Source organism: Zootoca vivipara, chromosome 8, assembly GCF_965207765.1.
Source record: "Zootoca vivipara chromosome 8, rZooViv2.hap1.1, whole genome shotgun sequence".
Classification (NCBI taxonomy): Eukaryota; Metazoa; Chordata; class Lepidosauria; order Squamata; family Lacertidae; genus Zootoca; species Zootoca vivipara.
The window spans coordinates 66,041,157-66,059,308 of record NC_142591.1 but is presented as its reverse complement, the minus strand read 5'-3'; the positions used below and the strand labels follow the sequence as shown (position 1 = coordinate 66,059,308).

At 42.3% G+C, this 18,152-nt stretch overlaps 1 protein-coding gene across 5 annotated transcripts; it reads left to right on the top strand.

The window, feature by feature from the left end:
- The first annotated feature begins 1,290 nt into the window (after positions 1–1,290).
- ANKRD46 (ankyrin repeat domain 46) lies at positions 1,291–18,078 on the top strand. 5 transcript variants are annotated; one of them, XM_060277685.2, is made up of 5 exons: positions 1,291–1,368; positions 3,910–3,959; positions 8,235–8,571; positions 11,372–11,530; positions 15,681–18,078. In XM_060277685.2, the coding sequence occupies exons 3-5, from the start codon at positions 8,261–8,263 to the stop codon at positions 15,895–15,897; spliced, it is 687 nt and encodes a 228-aa protein (XP_060133668.1). In that variant the 5' UTR covers positions 1,291–1,368; positions 3,910–3,959; positions 8,235–8,260; the 3' UTR covers positions 15,898–18,078. The 5 variants fall into 5 exon arrangements, with proteins under 5 accessions (XP_060133668.1, XP_034981258.1, XP_088531874.1 ...); XM_035125367.3 differs by having other exon boundaries at positions 3,910–4,008; XM_088675748.1 differs by having other exon boundaries at positions 1,291–1,768.
- The last annotated feature ends 74 nt before the right edge of the window (positions 18,079–18,152 follow it).

Sequence of the window (18,152 nt, the reverse complement as noted above, 5' to 3'; positions counted from 1 at the left end):
CACAGCAAAGGGTGTGTGTTCTGCTGATGCATAACGTTTCTCCATCAGTCAGCCCGCAAGGGGCGCTGCTGGATCAATCTCGCTTTGCCAGACATTCTCTTGTCTCTGCTCCACATCATTCCGCTCCCTGAGTCAGGCAGCGCTGAAAACCCAAAGCGGCTTTTTGCATACATAGCAATGGTCCGCAATCGACGCTCCAAGAATCCACTTAACCTGCGGAGCGAGAGTCATTGGGAATAAACAGGAACCAATGTGGTACCCAGAATAAGGCAGGCTGGTTAAAGGAGCTCGTTTTGTTGATTTTTTTTTATTTTTAATTAAGCATGCCTGCTATCTCTCTGAGTGTGTGTGTGTGCGTCTCACACAAAAATAGGACGAGGCGGGGAAATTGGGCAGATACAACACTCCTTTTTTCAGGGTTAATTAAAAACCATTCTGCGTAAAGCAACAAAAGGTTCTAGTAAGAAACCCCATGGCAGCTGGACAGACTTTAATCCCCAAGAAACCAACTACCCTACCCTTCCCTTAAAACACACCCCAGAAATGTTTGTTAAACTCCATACATAAATGTTTAACTCCATACATAAAAGACATGTTTAACTCCATAAAGTAAAATAAACTCCAGAAGCCATCTGGGGCTTATTCTCATCAAATTGACAAAAAACGTGGTGGAAGTGAGCAACCTAATTCTGCCTTGGTCAGACCCCACCGGGAATACTGCGTCCAGTTCTGGGCACCACAATTTAAGAAGAATTTTGACAAGCTGGAACATGTGCAGAGGAGAGTGACCAAGATGGCCAGGGGTTTGGAAAGCAAGCCTTTTGAGGAATGGCTGAGGGAGTTGGGGATATTTAGCCTGGGGGGGGGGGAGACGGAGAGGAGATATCTCCCTATATCGAAAGAACCGCCACAGGGAAGATGGGAGCAAGCTTGTTTTCTCCTGTTCCGGAGATTCCGACTAAACATCAGGAAGAACTTTCTGACTGTAAGAGCTGTTTGACAATGGAGGTTTTTAAGCAGAGATTGGATGGCCACCCGGCACGGATGCTTTAGTTGAGGTTCCTGCCTTGCCAGGGGGTCGGACTAGATGACCCTCGAGGTCCTTTCCAACTCTGCAATTCTGCTTCTCTTCTTCAAAGCAGCAGAAAGGCGCCTTCCGCTCTAACCCTTCGAGCGCCACCATTTGATCTCAACGCGCTCTCCGAGAGGAGAGTTCCGGGAACTGCAACCGGGAACCGGAAGAGAGAAGCGAGGTCGGGCTCCCTTTCGCGAGGGCGCCTCTACCTCTTTGTCGCAACCGGGGCCTGGTTTCTGGCCGTTGGGTGGAGGCAGCAGCAGCAGCAGCTGACGACGCCCGTCGAGAGCGAGGTAGGGGCGAAGGAGCCGGGGCTGGGGCGAGGCAGCGCCGGCCTTCTCGGTGGGCCGCAGCCGGAGGCGAGGAAGGAAGCGGTGCTTTGTTGCCCGGCCCTTGAGCGTTGGTGGCCGTGAGGGGAAGGCGGGGAAGAATTGCCAGAGATTTAATAGACGCGGGTTCGCTTGAGGGGCTCCAGCTGGGCTGCGGGGGGGGGAGCAAGCGGAGCCGCCTCTGCGGAAGCAGGTATGGGGGAAGGGGGTGGTCCCATGTCATCACTACAGGTGGCGGGTTCGGAGCGTGTCCCAACCCTGGCCCCGCCCCCTTTAAGAGTTTGGACGCGCAGGAATTAAACAGGTGAAGCTGTCTCTCCCCCAGGGCCAGATTTAGGTTTGATGAGGCTCTGAGCTACTGAAGGTAATGGGGCCCTTTATATGTCCAGCTGTCCTTTGACAACAACAAATTGTCGCTGTTTTTTTTCTGTTGAATATATGCTCTATGGTCATTTATGGACCTAATAGGTATCTAAAGCCATTTGCACATAACAAAAGGCTAGCAGGCGGGGCCCATTATTTAAATCATAGGAGCCTACACAAAGCAAAACACTGTTGCTGTATGTAGGTTTAATTTTATTTGTGAAGTGGCCTTGATTTAAACAATTGATGTTTTTATATGTTTATTTAGTGTCAGTAACTGGTTTTTGCAGTGCCATTCAATGGTACAAGGTTTCATTTACCAGAGATTGCATACTGAAATATATTATCATATAATGATAATATATTTAATGTTAATGGCTTCTTTTTTATATGTATGCATATAGTTTTGTTTATCAAGCTGTGTTTCAGTCACCAAAACAGTTATTAAGTGTTAGAGCTATCAGAAGCACAAGATAGCCTATTACTGAATGTATTGGATCAAACCTTAACATGTCAATTGTATTTTTTTACTTGTCCTATAACATGTACATGTTCTAATGGAAGAATAAAATATGATTTAACTACCGAGTTTCCTTATACCAAACCTTAACATGACAATTACTGGTGCCATCACCTTAGAATGCATTAAAATAAATATTCTCCTATTTTAAATGAAAATTCTCTAATCTCATTAATCAAGAATATTCTCAAGAATATCCTACAAAAGATTATTCTTGAGAATTTAACATCACTAAAAACAACCCATCCACACATTGTGCTTCCGCACATCCACACTCAGAGTAACATGCAATGTTATATTAGATTTTCTTCCCTTATCAAATTATCTATGGAACAAGAAAATTCAATTTTTGTGCAGGGTGGAGTGTACGCTGCGACCTGGATGAGGAGGATATAATGCAGATACCACTAAAATAAAATACGGACATAAACAGCTTCAAGTCCTCATTAAACTAAACACTCAGTCTGAGCTCAGAGTATGTGCAGATTCCTAAACTCACTGTTTTCAGAAGCAGAATAATTACATGAGTAAACTGCGTACAGTATATTTATTCAACATGAGATCTATATAGAGGCAGCTTGGTGTGTCATCCTTTACATACACACACACACACACGTACCTAACTTGGAAAGCAAAAAAAAAATCTACACTCATTTGTCTAGCGAGGGAGTTCAGCGCTTTGCAGAGTGTGTCTAGAGCAGAGGTTGGCAACCTTATCAGAGGATGGGCCGGTCGACGCTCCTCCGACCCGGAAGTGTGCCGGAAATAGTGTGTGTGCATGTGCACAGGTGCTTCTCCATCCCGCACACATGCTCACATGCTATTTCTGGCCACATCTGGGTCGGATCCATCAACCCGGAAGTCAGTCCCCGTGCTGCGCCAGTAAGGGCAGGGAGCACCAGGGGTCGCCATGGGCCACTTAGACAAGCCTTGTGGGCCACTAACGGTCCATGGGCCTTAGGTTGCCGACCCCTGGTCTAGAGACAAGCCTGGGTTCAGACTACTTGCTAAACCAGGGGTAGGCAACCTCAGGCCTGTGGTCCGGATGCGGCCCAATCGTCTTCTCAATCTGGCCCACGGACGATCCGGGAATCAGCTTGTTTTTACATGAGTAGAATGTGTCCTTTTATTTAAAATGCATCTCTGGGTTATTTATGGGGCCTGCCTGGTGTTTTTACATGAGTAGAATGTATGCTTTTATTTAAAATGCATCTCTGGGTTATTTGTGGGGCATAGGAATTCGTTCATATTTTTCCCAAAATATAGTCTGGCCCACCACATGGTATGAGGGACGGTGGACCGGCCCATGGCTGAAAAAGGTTGCTGACCCCTGTGCTAAACCAAACCCTGTCTTCACTTGTAGCAGTGCAGGAATTTGGGAGGAGTGCAATGGCCTTGATTTCCTCTCTAGTAACACCCACATATTTGTGCTAATATGTTGTTTAGATTAGCATAACATGAAGCTCAAATGGCATCTCTGAGTAGTAGATTATATTTTGCAAGAAATTCTGTGCTTGGAGAAATGTAAAATAACATTACATTTCTAGGTGTATTGTCCTAAGTTTAAAACTTACTGGGGAATGCTGAACCCTACTTGGTAAGACTCTTCTGTTCTATTACAGGTTTGTACTGGACCACAAAATATGTGATAAGAACGAATGTTAACAACCTTGTGAGTAGACCATACCTACTGAAGACAGGGCTTTATATTTTCTTAATAAGTGAGTATTTAAGACATTATTTACTACTTGATCACTTCAGTATCTCAATCTGTAATTTTAGTTTGCAGCAAACTTGAGACTGAGATCTGAAGGGGGGAAAGTTCATCTTCAGCAGGGTGAGCCTGTAAGCATCTAGAAATTAGGACAGTTGTTTTGCAAAGATGTAATGAAGCCAGAGTTGGGCTTCTTCAGATTTTGGCTGGGAATTAGGCCAGAAAGCCTGGCTGGCTTTGAATGATCACCCCCAGTTATGTAGCTCATTAAAGTTCTTAACAGTGGGCTCAGTCATACTGTAGTTTAATGTGGATAGTAAGCTTTCTGTAGCTCCATTAATTCTCTGTTGCCGGTATGACATTCTCCTCTAAAACACTGCCTTCCCAGACTTCCTCCCCCCTCCAGATGTTCTCATACCTTCTACTTTTCAGAGTATCCCTGGTATGAGAAAATCTGGATTGAGGAAGCAGAAAGTGTGGGAAGGCAATGAATTGGAGGAGAATGTCATCTGGACAATGGAGAATCTGTGAAAGTACAGGAAGCTTACTATCCACATTAAATGGCAGCATGGATGAGCCCAGCATCACAGACTGGAAATGAAAGCAGCTTTCTGTGCTTAGTTTTTGTTCTTCCAGATATAGTGGAAGCAGCTGCTACTCTAGAAGGCACTGGTGATCTCTTACGAATTCTGTCTAGTCCCTTTAGTGAAAACTGTTTTGTTTTCAAAGGAGGCTGAATAGACAACAAACCATTTCTGTAGATGAATAGCACTTACAGAATAAATATGTTCATTTGACATTTATTTATTTATTTATTTCATAAAATTTATACACCGCTTGATTTGGGGGAAATCCCTCAAAGAGGTTTATCACAAATTATGCAGTAATAGAACTGTACTTTTCACGTCTTTCATTTCAGAGTTTGTTTTCTGTATTTGTAGTAAACCATAACTATCTAGAAGGGTTTGGATAAACACTTTTTGGAATTGATCAATGTATAAAATGCAAAGTAACATGATGCTGGAAACACAATCAGTTGGAACAATTTCAACTACCATCACTCTGTATTAAATTCAGGCTTTCCATTGCCGAGCTGGTTTTATTGTCTCTAGATAATGTAACTTTCAACTGTTGCAGGACATTGATCTTCAGTCAGTGGGTCAGAACCTCCAAGGGGGTGGCAGCTGGTGTTTTTTGTTTTTTTAATCAGCTTTGTATAGAAGAAGGAATTTCAGAAGGTGCAGTGTTTCTTAACTCCCTGCCTGATAAGCTGTGCCAACCAGATTTCAATCTGCCATATTGAATAGGGAACCCTGACCGCCTCCTTTACACCTGGTTGGTCCTGATAGAAAAGCAGGAAGCTGGACGTGTGTGCTTAAAAAGTTGAAAGTAGGCCCCATTTTTCAGGTTGCAGTTAAGGGTCATAGGCAGGAGCCTGCAATTCTTGACTGGCCTTGCTCAGAGCCTGTTTTCTTAGAAACAAGAAGCAGAGGGAATGTGGGCTTCGGCTTCGGCTGCTGCTTGGCTGTTTCTCTGAATGCACCCCCCCCCCCAACCTCTTTCTCATGTAGGAAATAGAGACAGATGTGTGAGGGCTTCAGCCGCTGCTTGGTGGCAAGACTCAGAGCTCCTCTGCTGGGCAACAGCTAAAGAAGCCTTCCCCACTCACCTGCCCCTCTCTATTGGGCGTGGGGAGCATGGCCAGCTTTTCTCCCGTCTAGGAGCTGGAAATAGAATTGCCACAAAGCTACCAGGTCAATTCCCACCCATCTCTGCAGCTTCAAAGTTGGGAGGAAACTTGTCACTCAACATGGTCGCCAGAGGGCAGTGCCACACTGCAGTTGTTGAAGTCTAGTCATAAGACTAGCTCCTGTATGTGGAATACATAACTGCTAAAATCCCAATGCTTGTGAAACAGATTTTTTTTATAAAAAAAGGGGGGGATTGTTGCTGCTGTAAACTTGAAAAGTAAGCATAAAAGAGCAAGGGGTGGGAAGACCCAATTTATAGAATATTAAAAAACAAACACCAACTCTTCACTATATTTGCTTAGACTTAGAAGAAGTAAGCCCAGTTAATTTCAAAGGAACTTGGTTTCATACAAGAGTGCTTAGGATCAGAGTCTTTGTGTACAATCAGAATGATCCAAATATTTATTCAGAATTATTGTGTAAAATATACTGGGAATCTGGAAAATATTGAGTCTTGAGCATCCAAAATCCATATTTTCCTTTCCCTAATCCAATTTTTAAGCCTCAAGAAAAATACTAAAATACTTAGATAGTAGAACAGCACATTAGCAGTGGACTCAACACATTAAACAGATCCAGTTGTTCACTTGATTCTTATTCTGGTTGTGTAATTACCTCTCACATTTCCACAGCTTCAACCTGAATATTTTCCACTTCGGGTTGTGTTTTACTGCTTTTCCTTTACTGATACCCAGTTCAGGATACTTGGTGGCCATGTATGTGGTCCACCAAGCACTATTGTTACATAACTTCCATGAATTCCAACAGATTTTTATTTATTTATGATATTCCGTACCTGTCCTTTGTTATAAGGTCCCAGGGTAGGTTACAACAACAGACTGTACAATTGTAGAACTCTCTTTGAAAAGGAATGGAGGTTGCATAGCATACATTTTTAATGGTTTGCTTTTGTTTCTCTGTCTCTACATTGGGCATTTGATGCCCATGAGTTGAATGAAATCTTTGTGTAAATGAAATGTACATGTGAGGGACAGAAGCTATAGACAGCCCCCTCCCATCTTAAACACAAGCTCTTCACCCAGTGCAAGTGGGAGTGGGGAGGGGGGTGTTTCTAGCGGGGAATCAGGAAGCAGAAGCCAGGGCTCAGGCAGGGTAGCCGAGCCAAGGCGACGCTTGGGAAAGGAAGGGGGAAGCAGGGAAACCACGGGAAGAAGACCGATCCCAGCGACCCCGGAATTGCGTAAGAAGCGCCGGGGGCGGAGATTTAGTATCCCCAGGCTACTTTGCTGGAGAAAGACGCGGGAATCTCCATTCGGAGGTTCTGCACCGGACTGACAGCATGTACATAGCACTGTATCAGCACTTTAAATAGACTGCACTAAATAAAAGGATAAAAATGCAGAGCTGTGAGGAGTCGTTACTCTAGAGTAGCCACCACCGCCACTGTGACAGTACATTAGAGAAGGTAACATTTAAAGTAAGTCTGAGGGGGCTGATGTATTCAGGGAGGATGGTATTTTAAGCAAAAACACACCACCGGTGCTTATGTGCTGAAGTTCAAATGTAAATAAGGAACGGATAAATGAGAAATGAAATCGCATTAAGAGAGGTTTTATTTATAGCACGTATAAGAATGTCTCATCTGCATCACTGTCTCTTATCTGGAGACTGCATAATGTACCGGTATATCCGTGTACCCGTCTACAGTTGGAGAAAACTAGGCTTTTCAAATTTATAATCATTAGCAATATTTGTATATCACCCAGTCATCAATGATCTCTGGGAAGTGAACAGTAAAATATTAAAACATGGAGCAAAAACAGAATAAATCTTACCGCAAAAACTGAAATAGGTAAAATCAGCAATACCCAAGCTATTTAATATGGCAGATTGAAAAGCAGGAACAAATTTTAAAATTAAAATGCCTTGGAAAATAAAAAGTTGCCAGAAGGGGCATAAAATGGGAGCTGGGCAAGCCTCTTTGCAAGGGATCTTTCCTTCCCTCCTGATCACCCTTTATATTCTGAAATTAAGCTGCAGAGGTCAGGGAGATCTCTTCTTAGTAAGGATTTACCAACTGTCTGACATTCATCATAGTGACCTGAACCAACCCTCAGAAGTGAGAGAGTTACTAATCCTTGTAGGGGGGGAAAGGACTAAAGGGGTTCTCCATTCAGAGTGAAATCTGAAGCACTATGGGTGAAATTCAGTGTTGTGCTATTATGAACATTCTGTCTGCATAAGCACTGCAGCTTGCCAGGGGGGTTTTCCCAATTCCCCCCAAGAGCCAATTTTGAGGGGAGTGGGGATGGACCCTGTTGCATAAGCAGAGATCCTTGTTCAGGGCTTCTGCTGATGTGACATGTTAGGTGAATCCTGCACTATATGTATACAGTACTGTACAGCAGTTTGGATCTGACTTCCATGTGACAGTTTTTTCTCATTCAGGAAAATAATTGCTTGCTTGAAGTGTTAGCATAGTCTCACCGTTGGTTTCATTTCATTTCATTCTCAACTACAGGCTTGCTGCATTTCCCAGAAACAGACATGTCCTATGTGTTTGTAAACGATTCTTCACAGACAAATGTGCCTCTGCTGCAGGCTTGCATTGATGGAGATTTTAACTATTCCAAGAGGCTCTTGGAGAGCGGCTTTGACCCAAACATTCGCGACAGCCGTGGCCGAACAGGCCTCCACCTAGCAGCGGCTAGAGGAAACGTAGACATCTGTCAGTTGTTGCATAAATTTGGTGCTGATCTGCTGGCCACTGATTATCAAGGTAACACAGCCCTTCACCTGTGTGGGCATGTGGATACCATTCAATTCCTCGTGTCCAACGGGCTCAAAATAGATATTTGGTAAGTATGCTGGAACCCTGCATCTTGAATTTAAAAAAAAAAAAAAACCTGTTGCTGTAATAGGCAGATTGGGCCACGCAAGGGAACATGCAAGGGATTTGAAACATGTCAGTTTATTCTGCAGCCTTGCCGGAGTAGAAATTCAGCATAGTTCTGGGCTAAATTGCTGCACAAAAAACAAAAGCTCTTTCAGAGCTGACACAGGAGAAACTGGAAAGGTCTTCAGGTCCATTATTATAGCTTATAATGGATTTGCTTTTCCTCCCCAATGACTGTGTAGCACAAGGAACTGTGATTCTCCCACATTATGAGCAGTGTTAGAAACTGTGTGTTAGATATGTAACACACATATAAAGCGGTGTTAGATATATAAGCTAGGCACCAAATGACACCCTAAACCTAGGTTACAGTTCGACACAACGGAATGTCTATTCGCAAGGGGGTTAGACTATATGACCCTCTGAGTCCCTTTCAAAACTACAATTCTATGATTCTGTGATCTCAACTACATTGCTTGACTGTTGACTCTTACAACAGTTCATTTGTCCCAGTATGCAAGAAGGAGAAACACATGGTGGAAATGGAAATGGTATTAACTATGGACTAAGGCAGAGGTTTATAAACTGTGGTTTGTGAGTTCCATTTGGCTGGCTTGTGGAAAGGCTGCAGCTCTGTCAAATATATGTGTGCCCAGCCCTGCTCTTACTTTATTTGATGTGATGATGGAGGACTAAGATGCCCAGCAATAGGGTCCATGATTTGCATGGCAGTGCAGAAACATAGATCACGCATCTTTTGCTGCGCATGAGTCAACTGGCTTGATGGGAGATGTCAGTTGCCAACCTGGCGCCCAGGGATTTCCCAGGTGGTCACAATTGAACCAGCGCCAGTAACAGAACGTGCCTGGCATCTGGGGAATTTTGAATGCTGATTTTGAGGATGGTTTCCTCAGTACCACTGCCTCCTCTTGATGGTTGCTGCCACTGTCATAAGAAGGTAAAAGTACTACCTGTACTGCATGTTGTGGTGGTACCATGGAAGCGGTATCAGGCAGAGATTATTTCCAGTGCCTTCCATGCGATACTGTCAGATGAGCACTTGCACACCTGACAAAGGAATAATGTCTATGGTCATAGGTGGTGGTGGTGTTCTGATACAGATCCTCAATGTGGAGATGAAGTACGGAGTCATCTCAAAATAACTGGCCTCATTTCACTACTTGCTGGTTTCAGTGTAAAGAAAAAAGTGTTCCCCAGTTCTTTTTCATTGCTGTGGATAACATTGTTTTCCAGTGTTCACCTTACCTGCTCCCAGAGCTTGTGATTCAGTCTTTTCTCTGAAATACTGCATATTTGCTCTGCCAGGCTCCCAGCATCTGTCATATGCCACTGCCCGGACAGAAGCACTTAATGTACTGAATAAATAAACACATTTCACAATTGTCCCAGAATGGTTTCTTGTTTGAACTAACTGCTCACATATCATTATTGTCGAAAAACTACAGTCAGGCTTAAGTCTATTGTTTTTTATCTTTTTGAGCTATATTTTGACATTTTATCTTATTGACTTGTATTTGGCTAAGACAGGGGTGGCCAACTCCCAAGAGACTGCGATCTACTCACAGAGTTAAAACTGGCAGTGATCTACCCCCTTTTGTGGGGTTCAGGTCAAAGTTGTTGAGTTTTTTTTTAGGAAGGAAAGCCCTGTTTTTAGGGGTTCAGGTCAAAGTTGTTGAGCTTTTTTTTAGGGCTGCAGGGCTAGAATGTTTTTTTTTTAGGGGAGCCAGCGTTGCTGAGCTTCTTTGGGGGGAGCCAGTTATCTACCACAGACGTCCAGTGATCTACTGGTAGATCACGATCTACCTGTTGGATGTGCCTGGGCTAAGAGATCTAAAGACAGTGCAATCTTAGTAAGTTCACCTGTACTTTGCATGAATTCAATAAAAATCATCATAATTAACTTTGGGATAGATCCTCTGATAATGCAACAGGAAGCTCTGAAAAAGAATTTGTGCCAGCTATGGTACTGACGTACGTGGTACGTAAATAAAACAAATCCTTGGTGGGCAAAATTAGACAGCAAAAATGCAAGAGGAAAGATAACGGGCAGAGCAAAATGTAATCAAATGGAATTGTACAGACTTAAAATAATAAACCTACATCTTGCAATCCCAAACAATTCTTCGTTTTCCCTTTTCTCCATCCATTGTAAGTATTAAATTTAAAAGAGTTTTTAATGAATAATAAAATGAAGGAGCTATTTATCTTGTCTACATTGGTGCTTGTTTAGAAAAAAAAAACTCAAGTAGTAATAAAACACTGCAATAATGTGCTACTTGAAGGCCACTTGAAATGTTTTACCCTTGCATGCTTACACCTCCAAAAATTGCTTTCATATGGCAGTTATAACATTGGGAAATGGTTTTCCACCTGTTTCACCTGTCTAAATTAGAGTTAAATAGTGTTGATGCTGCATCATCCAGATGACTGCCATGCTGCACCTTTGTATTATTGGATGGAATCACATGTTAAACGGTTCTGAAATATTACATATCTCCCTCATAATGCAAGGAATGTCCCTAAAAATGGTTGTGATATAGAAGTCATAGAATTGTAGCATTGGAAGAGATCCCCGGGGGCTACCTAGTCAACCTATTGGAATGCAGGAATCTCAACACGCGGTCCCTCATCTAATTCGAAACCATACTTAGCTTTGCAAATGTGGCAACAGTTTTATTGCATCTATCCATGTTTCAAGTAGAAACAGTTCTGTGAGCTCTTTCTCTCTATGCTTAATATAGCAATCACCAAGGTGCTACACCTCTTGTTCTGGCAAAACGAAGAGGTGTAAATAAAGATGTGATCCGGTTGCTAGAATCTTTGGAAGAGCAAGAAGTGAAAGGATTCAACAGAGGAACTCACTCGAAGCTGGAAACAATGCAGACTGCTGAGAGTGAAAGGTATTGCAAAAACAAAAACAAAAAAATCAGTATTGTTTACTGGTTCAACATAGCTGAATGAGTTCTCATGTTTGGAGCTTGTTCTGCGTATTCAAAAAGGTCAGGGCTTATTGTAAGCGTTTCCATAGAACCTTTCCTCTTTGTTTGGGCTTTAGTTTCCAAGTTGATCTTTCGGGTTCTTCGAAAGCTGGACTGCCTGTGTCTTATGTGACTCATGAACTTTGGTAGTCAGCCAAAATCACATATGGTTAGTTCTCAATGAGCCTGTACACCATCTCAGATCGCCAGAGGAGGCTCACGTGATCTGACTTCTCCTCCATACCAAAAAACGAAAACCCTAGACAGAAAAAATTAGATGTCAGGGAGACAGGTTCTAGCTTAACTTTCTCCCTGACATGTTGGAAAACCACGGGCAGATAGTGATTTTTGTACGGAGGAGCATTCAGTCATGCAAGCCCCTGCCTGCATTCTGAAGCGGCCCAGCCCAGCCCAAACTAGGCTCTAGTGAGTGGCTTCAGCAGTAGAAAGTCTCTGAGGGTCGTTTCGTGTTCTATGTGACAGACCTGCTTTCAGAGTGTCCATTGTGTGTCTCTCAATGAACGCTGTGTTATTGGAAAGGGAGATATGCTTGTGTAAGCACAGGAAGCCTCAGGCACCTGCTGCAGGTTGCAGTTGTCTGACTGGTGCGCTACACACTTTCCATAGCCTTTCTGTGGGAAGCAAGGGAGATCTCACTTCCACCATCCCTGCTGTTTTATGCAGATAGGCCCCTTCCCAGCTGCTAGGGGGCAAGTTGAAAATACTATCTACCTTGGAAATGTATGTGCTTCATATTTATAGTGAAGCAGCTGGAACACTGATATGTTCAGGTTTTCATCCTGAAAATTATTTTCAAGTAGAAACTGGGCTAGACTTTTTAATGCCCCTCCCCCAATCCTTATCAACACAATGGGAAAGGGGAGCAAGATCTTTATTTCTTAAACATTTTATGGGTTTTTTTCAAGATCCTTTTACGCATCAGGTAAATCAAAACAGTGGTTTTCTTTGCCTGTTCTATAGATGCAGCCCACTTCTTCCATTCAAGAAGTACCTTCAATTCTAATCGAGCTTTTGTTTCCAAATCAGCATTGTGCATCTAATGCATTTAAACGTAATCCATTGCTTCCTTATCCCCTAATTTTTTTTCATGAAAGGCAAAGAAAAATGCCTTATTGAGCTGCAAATATCTAAACAATGTGCTTCCCTATGTCCCTAGAATTGCTCTACAGTCTTTTAAGTACCATCTTTTTATACAGGACTTTTCATGGCAACAATAGGTATACTTAGGGCTCAAAGATGCATTTATATTTGTACCCTTTGTGGTTTAATAGAAATATCCGGTATATAAACAGAAGACTGCAATTAGGGTTTGATTCTTTGCCCTGCGTTCTATCTCCTTCCTGCTTTCTTATTTCACCAAATTAATTGTTTTTCTTTCTCTCGTTCTGTTAGCAGTTGAAGCTTGGATTCCCAACTATTCTCACCCTTTTACTCTAGTGTGGAGTATGCTTGGAGGCATTTTAACTCTGAGGATGTGTTCTCCTTGTGTACTTAGCCTTAGCAAGCCCAGTAACTAATGGCCAACCACTGTGTTGGTAGCAACATTTAACAAAAATGCAGCCTGCTTTTCTTAGCAGCAGAAACAACATCTGGGATTCACGTCACTTCCCAAGTTCTTCCAAAATAGCTGGTATTCCAGCACTTCCTAACAATTTAGTGCCGAGAGTTTAATTTGGTGGTAATGGAAAATAGCACAGGTGGTTTCTCGGTGAGCCTTTTTCTGTTTTCAAAGAAAGAGGCCTAGTTTGTTTTCAGTAGCCATGTGATCTTTTCACTTAAAATACACCATACCTTTATTTAACCTCTATAGTAGTTATAGATTAACATGTTGAGTCTTAATTAGTAAACATTCCTGTTGTGTGTTAGAGGAGTTGATAACAAGGGTGAAATGGCTGGATTCTGCAGTAGCAAACACACCAAGGTTCTTTCCAGGGAAGTAAATGTTTAAAAACAAAAGTAGGGAATTGTATTACAACTTTCAGGTGCTTTCTGTCTGTTTCTCCTCTTTCTAAGATGCTGTGCCTGTGTTCTGCCATGGGGCAGTCGTGTAGACTGCATAGTGGCAGGAGCAGGCCCTCACTCCATGACCTTTTACCCAATTTTTAGAAGTGTGTGTGTGTATTTAAGTTTCTAACCTTTTTCCTTTCAGAAGTGTAAAGAAAAACCCACACTCTACCCAGTTACTTGGCAAGCGGTATATGTACTCCCACCTTCTGGCCATTGAATAGCCAAATATTCTCATTCAACTTTCTTTAAAATTCAGGAGGTGCAATTAATACATTTTCTGTGTATCTTTTATGGCTGATTGCAACCACTATTCCTCCTCCCGTGCTGTTCCTTGGGACCATCTTTAGCGGTGTTGTAAAATTTAGACTGGTTCCTATGAACCCAGAGAAATGGATCTTGACCCAGGGAGAGCCCGAGGATCCAGGCAAGCAGACGAATTTAAGCGTCTCCTGCCCACCAAATAACAGAGACCAAACCAGGACGTACGAAGCAAGGCACTTTTATTTTCGCTGTTGCAACAGGGTCCTTCCTCTCACACAGGAGAACAAGGAAGGACCCAAACAAAGGTGTCCTGTCCTTAAAAAGAAATTTGAAATTGGTTTCAGCCCACCCCCCAGAAGCATCATCCATATGTCACAGAAGGGGTGTAGCCCAAGACCCCCCCTCCCTAGATTCATCATAGGTACATCATGAAAGGGGAGGTCTGGTGGCAGTAATCTGAGCAGTCTGGACCCTGCCCCCTGCCCCCAAAACCTAATCAACAAAATTGAGAGATATTTACATTTCCCTGTTTCCCAGCCAAGTTAATCACACCCTTTTGTCTGGCACTCAGGTATCAGGATGCCAGGGTTATCATTTTAATTCCTGAGACAATGAGAAGGTTCCCCCCCCCTTCTTCCTTGCAGAGGAATGCCAGGTCTGAGAGAGTCAAAATGGTGTCAGTCAGGCCTATCTTCCTGTGCTGCTTCAGACATGTTTCTGTACATTCATGTACATGTTTTATGAACAATTATTATATATATATATGACCTTAAAATTCTTATAACAGCGGTAATCCCAGCCAATCAGAAATCAGGTCACTGAATGTGATAAGGTTACAATAATCTCTCAAACTCTGCTTCCCCCCCCCCCTGTCCACTTGAGATTGCCAAAGATTACTGGGGCCCACTAGTCACAAAATGGTGGCACATGGAGGCAGAGTTTGTCATACTCAGCTGGCAATTATTCATAATGATTTTACTGCTATCTAATCTATCTTTGGAAATTTCTTTGCCGCAGCATTTTCCTTGTGACAAGGAGTTCCATAACTCAGCTTTCCTCAAACTAAGTACAGGCATTTGCTGTGCAGGCATTGTGACTCAGCCTCCCCATTTTAGGCAGAATATGTAGACCTAGAGCATCTAAGTAGAGAAAGCTTTTTCTTTTATGTTTTCCTTCCCACACCATCGCATGCTTCATTGCCCATCTTTTGAAATATCTACTCCCATTCTCTTTTCACTCTCCACTTGTATCTTATTCCCACCCCCAGTTTTTTCATCCCTCCTCATTGGTCCTGTTACATTCACTTCTTTCTCTTGCAATGACACCCCTCAGTTTAATTGCTGAGAGTCACTTTACACAACCAGTGTTTACCACATTTGCTACAGGGCCGCATCTGTGAAGGGAATATCAAACATGTTTTCTTTTAACATGCAGCAGGTCTGTGTCAGAGACCAAGGCTCCTTGTGCAGTGTATTGTGTAATAGCATATATTTTGTAAAAACGGTGGTTATGCACTTTTGGTTAAACCATAAACAGAATTCACTTAGTGTGGGTATTTTTGGTGAAAATACCACTGTAACACTCTTGTAGTTTTGCCAAACGCAGCCAACCAAAGTGTGAAGCAGCCTGGTCATTTTAATCTGGGCTTTCCACATCCAAAACCCAACCCTAGCTCTCTAAGCCCTTGGCATGTTGCTTGCACAGTTAAGTCAATATTAATGTTCTGTGGTTTGGAGTTTTCGCTTGATGCATTAACCTTAATTCACCTGTGCTCCTTTTATAGTGCAATGGAAAGCCACTCGCTTCTCAACCCCAACCTGCAGCAAGGTGAGGGAGTCCTCTCCAGCTTCCGAACCACCTGGCAAGAATTTGTGGAGGACCTCGGCGTCTGGAGGGTGCTGCTCCTGTTGGTGGTCATTGCCTTGCTCTCTCTGGGGATTGCATACTATGTTAGTGGAGTTCTTCCTTTTGTAGAAAACCAGCCCGAACTCCTGCATTAGAGGCGACGCAGGCAAAGAGTGCCCTTTCCATTCTTTTTATATTCTCGGTCTGTTTTCTTTGGTGCAGGTAGCAGCGGCTGCATGTATTGTTGTCCTTGACATATATACATATGTTCCTTTGTAGAGAAATCCTTTTGAGCAAGGATGCATTCATTTCAACTAAAGGTAATCCTAAATCAACTTTCACCAACCTGCCGCCCTCCACATCAGTGCTGGCTGAGGCTGATGGGCATTGATGTCGAAAGCAGCTTGAGGGGACCAGGGGACCATTCACACCATGTGCTGAAGGCACATGGCTTCCCCTATAGAACCCTGGGAACTGGGTTAAAGGTGCTGGAAATTGTAGCTCTGTGGGAGACAAATTATAGCTCCCAGGATTCTTTGGGGGAGCCAGTGGCTGTGATGGTGGTGTAAGTGTGCTTTAAATGTATGGTGTGGATGCATGACAGGTTACCGAAGGCTGCCTTGAGCTACCTCTAATGAGTCTTGGCTTTGGGTAAAACGTCATTACTAGCAGTCTCTACTGATAACATACAAAGGTATTAAATGCCCCCGAACAGCATGACAAACTGAATAGAAAGATGGATATGGGAGCAAGTCATCACTATTTTATTGGATCACATCTATCCTTGTGGGTGCTTAATAGTGTTAACTTTCCACCAGAAATATGCATAGCATAATACTGCAAGGGCACTTCTTTCATCTAAGGGTGCTTTTTTGTAAAGTAGGCTCACTTCATAACATCATTTCCTTGCATTCTATTTGAAATGTTGCCAGTCTTTCTGTTTATTGGTTCAAGCCGTGGCAATCACCTAGTTTCTTTTTAGAGTGCACAATATTAATATTAATGACCTTAACTTGTTTTGTTGGTTGTGGATGAAAACATCTTCTGACTTTAAATATGTTGAGTGGGGTTCTTTTTCCCTATTGGGGAAGCCATTTTCTCTCTCAAAAGCACACAAATAATTTTTAATATGGCATTCATCTGCTGTATAATTCAAAGCATATTTGTGTGTGAGATGTTAGTCTGTTACATTCTTGTTATGAGCTAGAAAGTAATATTTATCTCATTGAAGTTCCATTAGGAGGCAGGAATGTGAAAAGGTTTATAGTACTTTGTTTTTCAAATAGCACTTAAAAGCTAATGGGATGCCTTCTCTGCTAACATGATAGAGAGCTAACACAACAGAGACACACTCAAGTGTTTTAACATTTTAATATATGGGATTACCTGAAATCTGTCTCAGTAATACAGTTTTGAGGTCCTTTTACTAATTTTATTGAGATTTCATTAATACACTCTTACAAAAATTGTGCAACTATTTGGTAAGTAGTGCAGATATTTTAAAGGCAATTTGGCAACAGTTTTCTAATAAACAGAACAGGGTGTGTGCTCTTAAACACACAATTGCAAGAGGGAGAATAATGGTTCATTTCTCTGCTTGGTAAGCTACAATCCATGTAAATCCACATGAGTGGACATAAAATACTCATTTTTAAACTCAGAAATGGAAGGAAATACTTGGTGAGTATATTCAGGGTAAGTGCATTCTGTGTGGTGTTGTTTCTCTGGCAGAAGTCTGAAGAGAGTTGTTCCCACCCACCCACCCACCCCGGCAATGTAATCTAATCTCAATGTTTTCTTTAAGTTAAAGGTAGCAAAAATGGTAAGCACTCTGCACACGCATGCCAGTTTGGGAATCTTCTTGGTATGGTTTACCTGATCTGAAAATGATCCAGCCACAGTTAATTGCTTTTAAAGACCCCATTGAGTTTGAAGAGAAAATTCAGCTTGTGTTTAATTCTGGAGTTGTGGAAAAATCACTGGATCATTTTTAGATAATATACAATGAATTGAGAAGGCTCCAATACTGGGGTACAAAGTAACTTCTCAACAGTTATTTTGGTGTAGTCATCTGTATTGTTTCACTACAGATTCTCTTTTTATGCTTCTGTAATAAGCTTTAATTGTATTTTAAGCATGATTAGATGCTCCTAATAAATGTGTATAAGCCAGCTGTGTGCATGTATATTTTCTGTACTGTTTTAGACCATAATAACCATGCAATCTATGTACTCCTGTTGTCTCTGGATCAGGTCTGCACACTGGATGTTTCGAAATAGGTATTGCAGACACAAATATCTGTAGCGTTCCTGACTCCAATAAATAGGTTATTAGAACATGGTTGCTTTGGCTTTTTAATGAAGTTTTATTCTGATGGCTTTATTATGTTAGTGCAGTTAGAAATTAATAT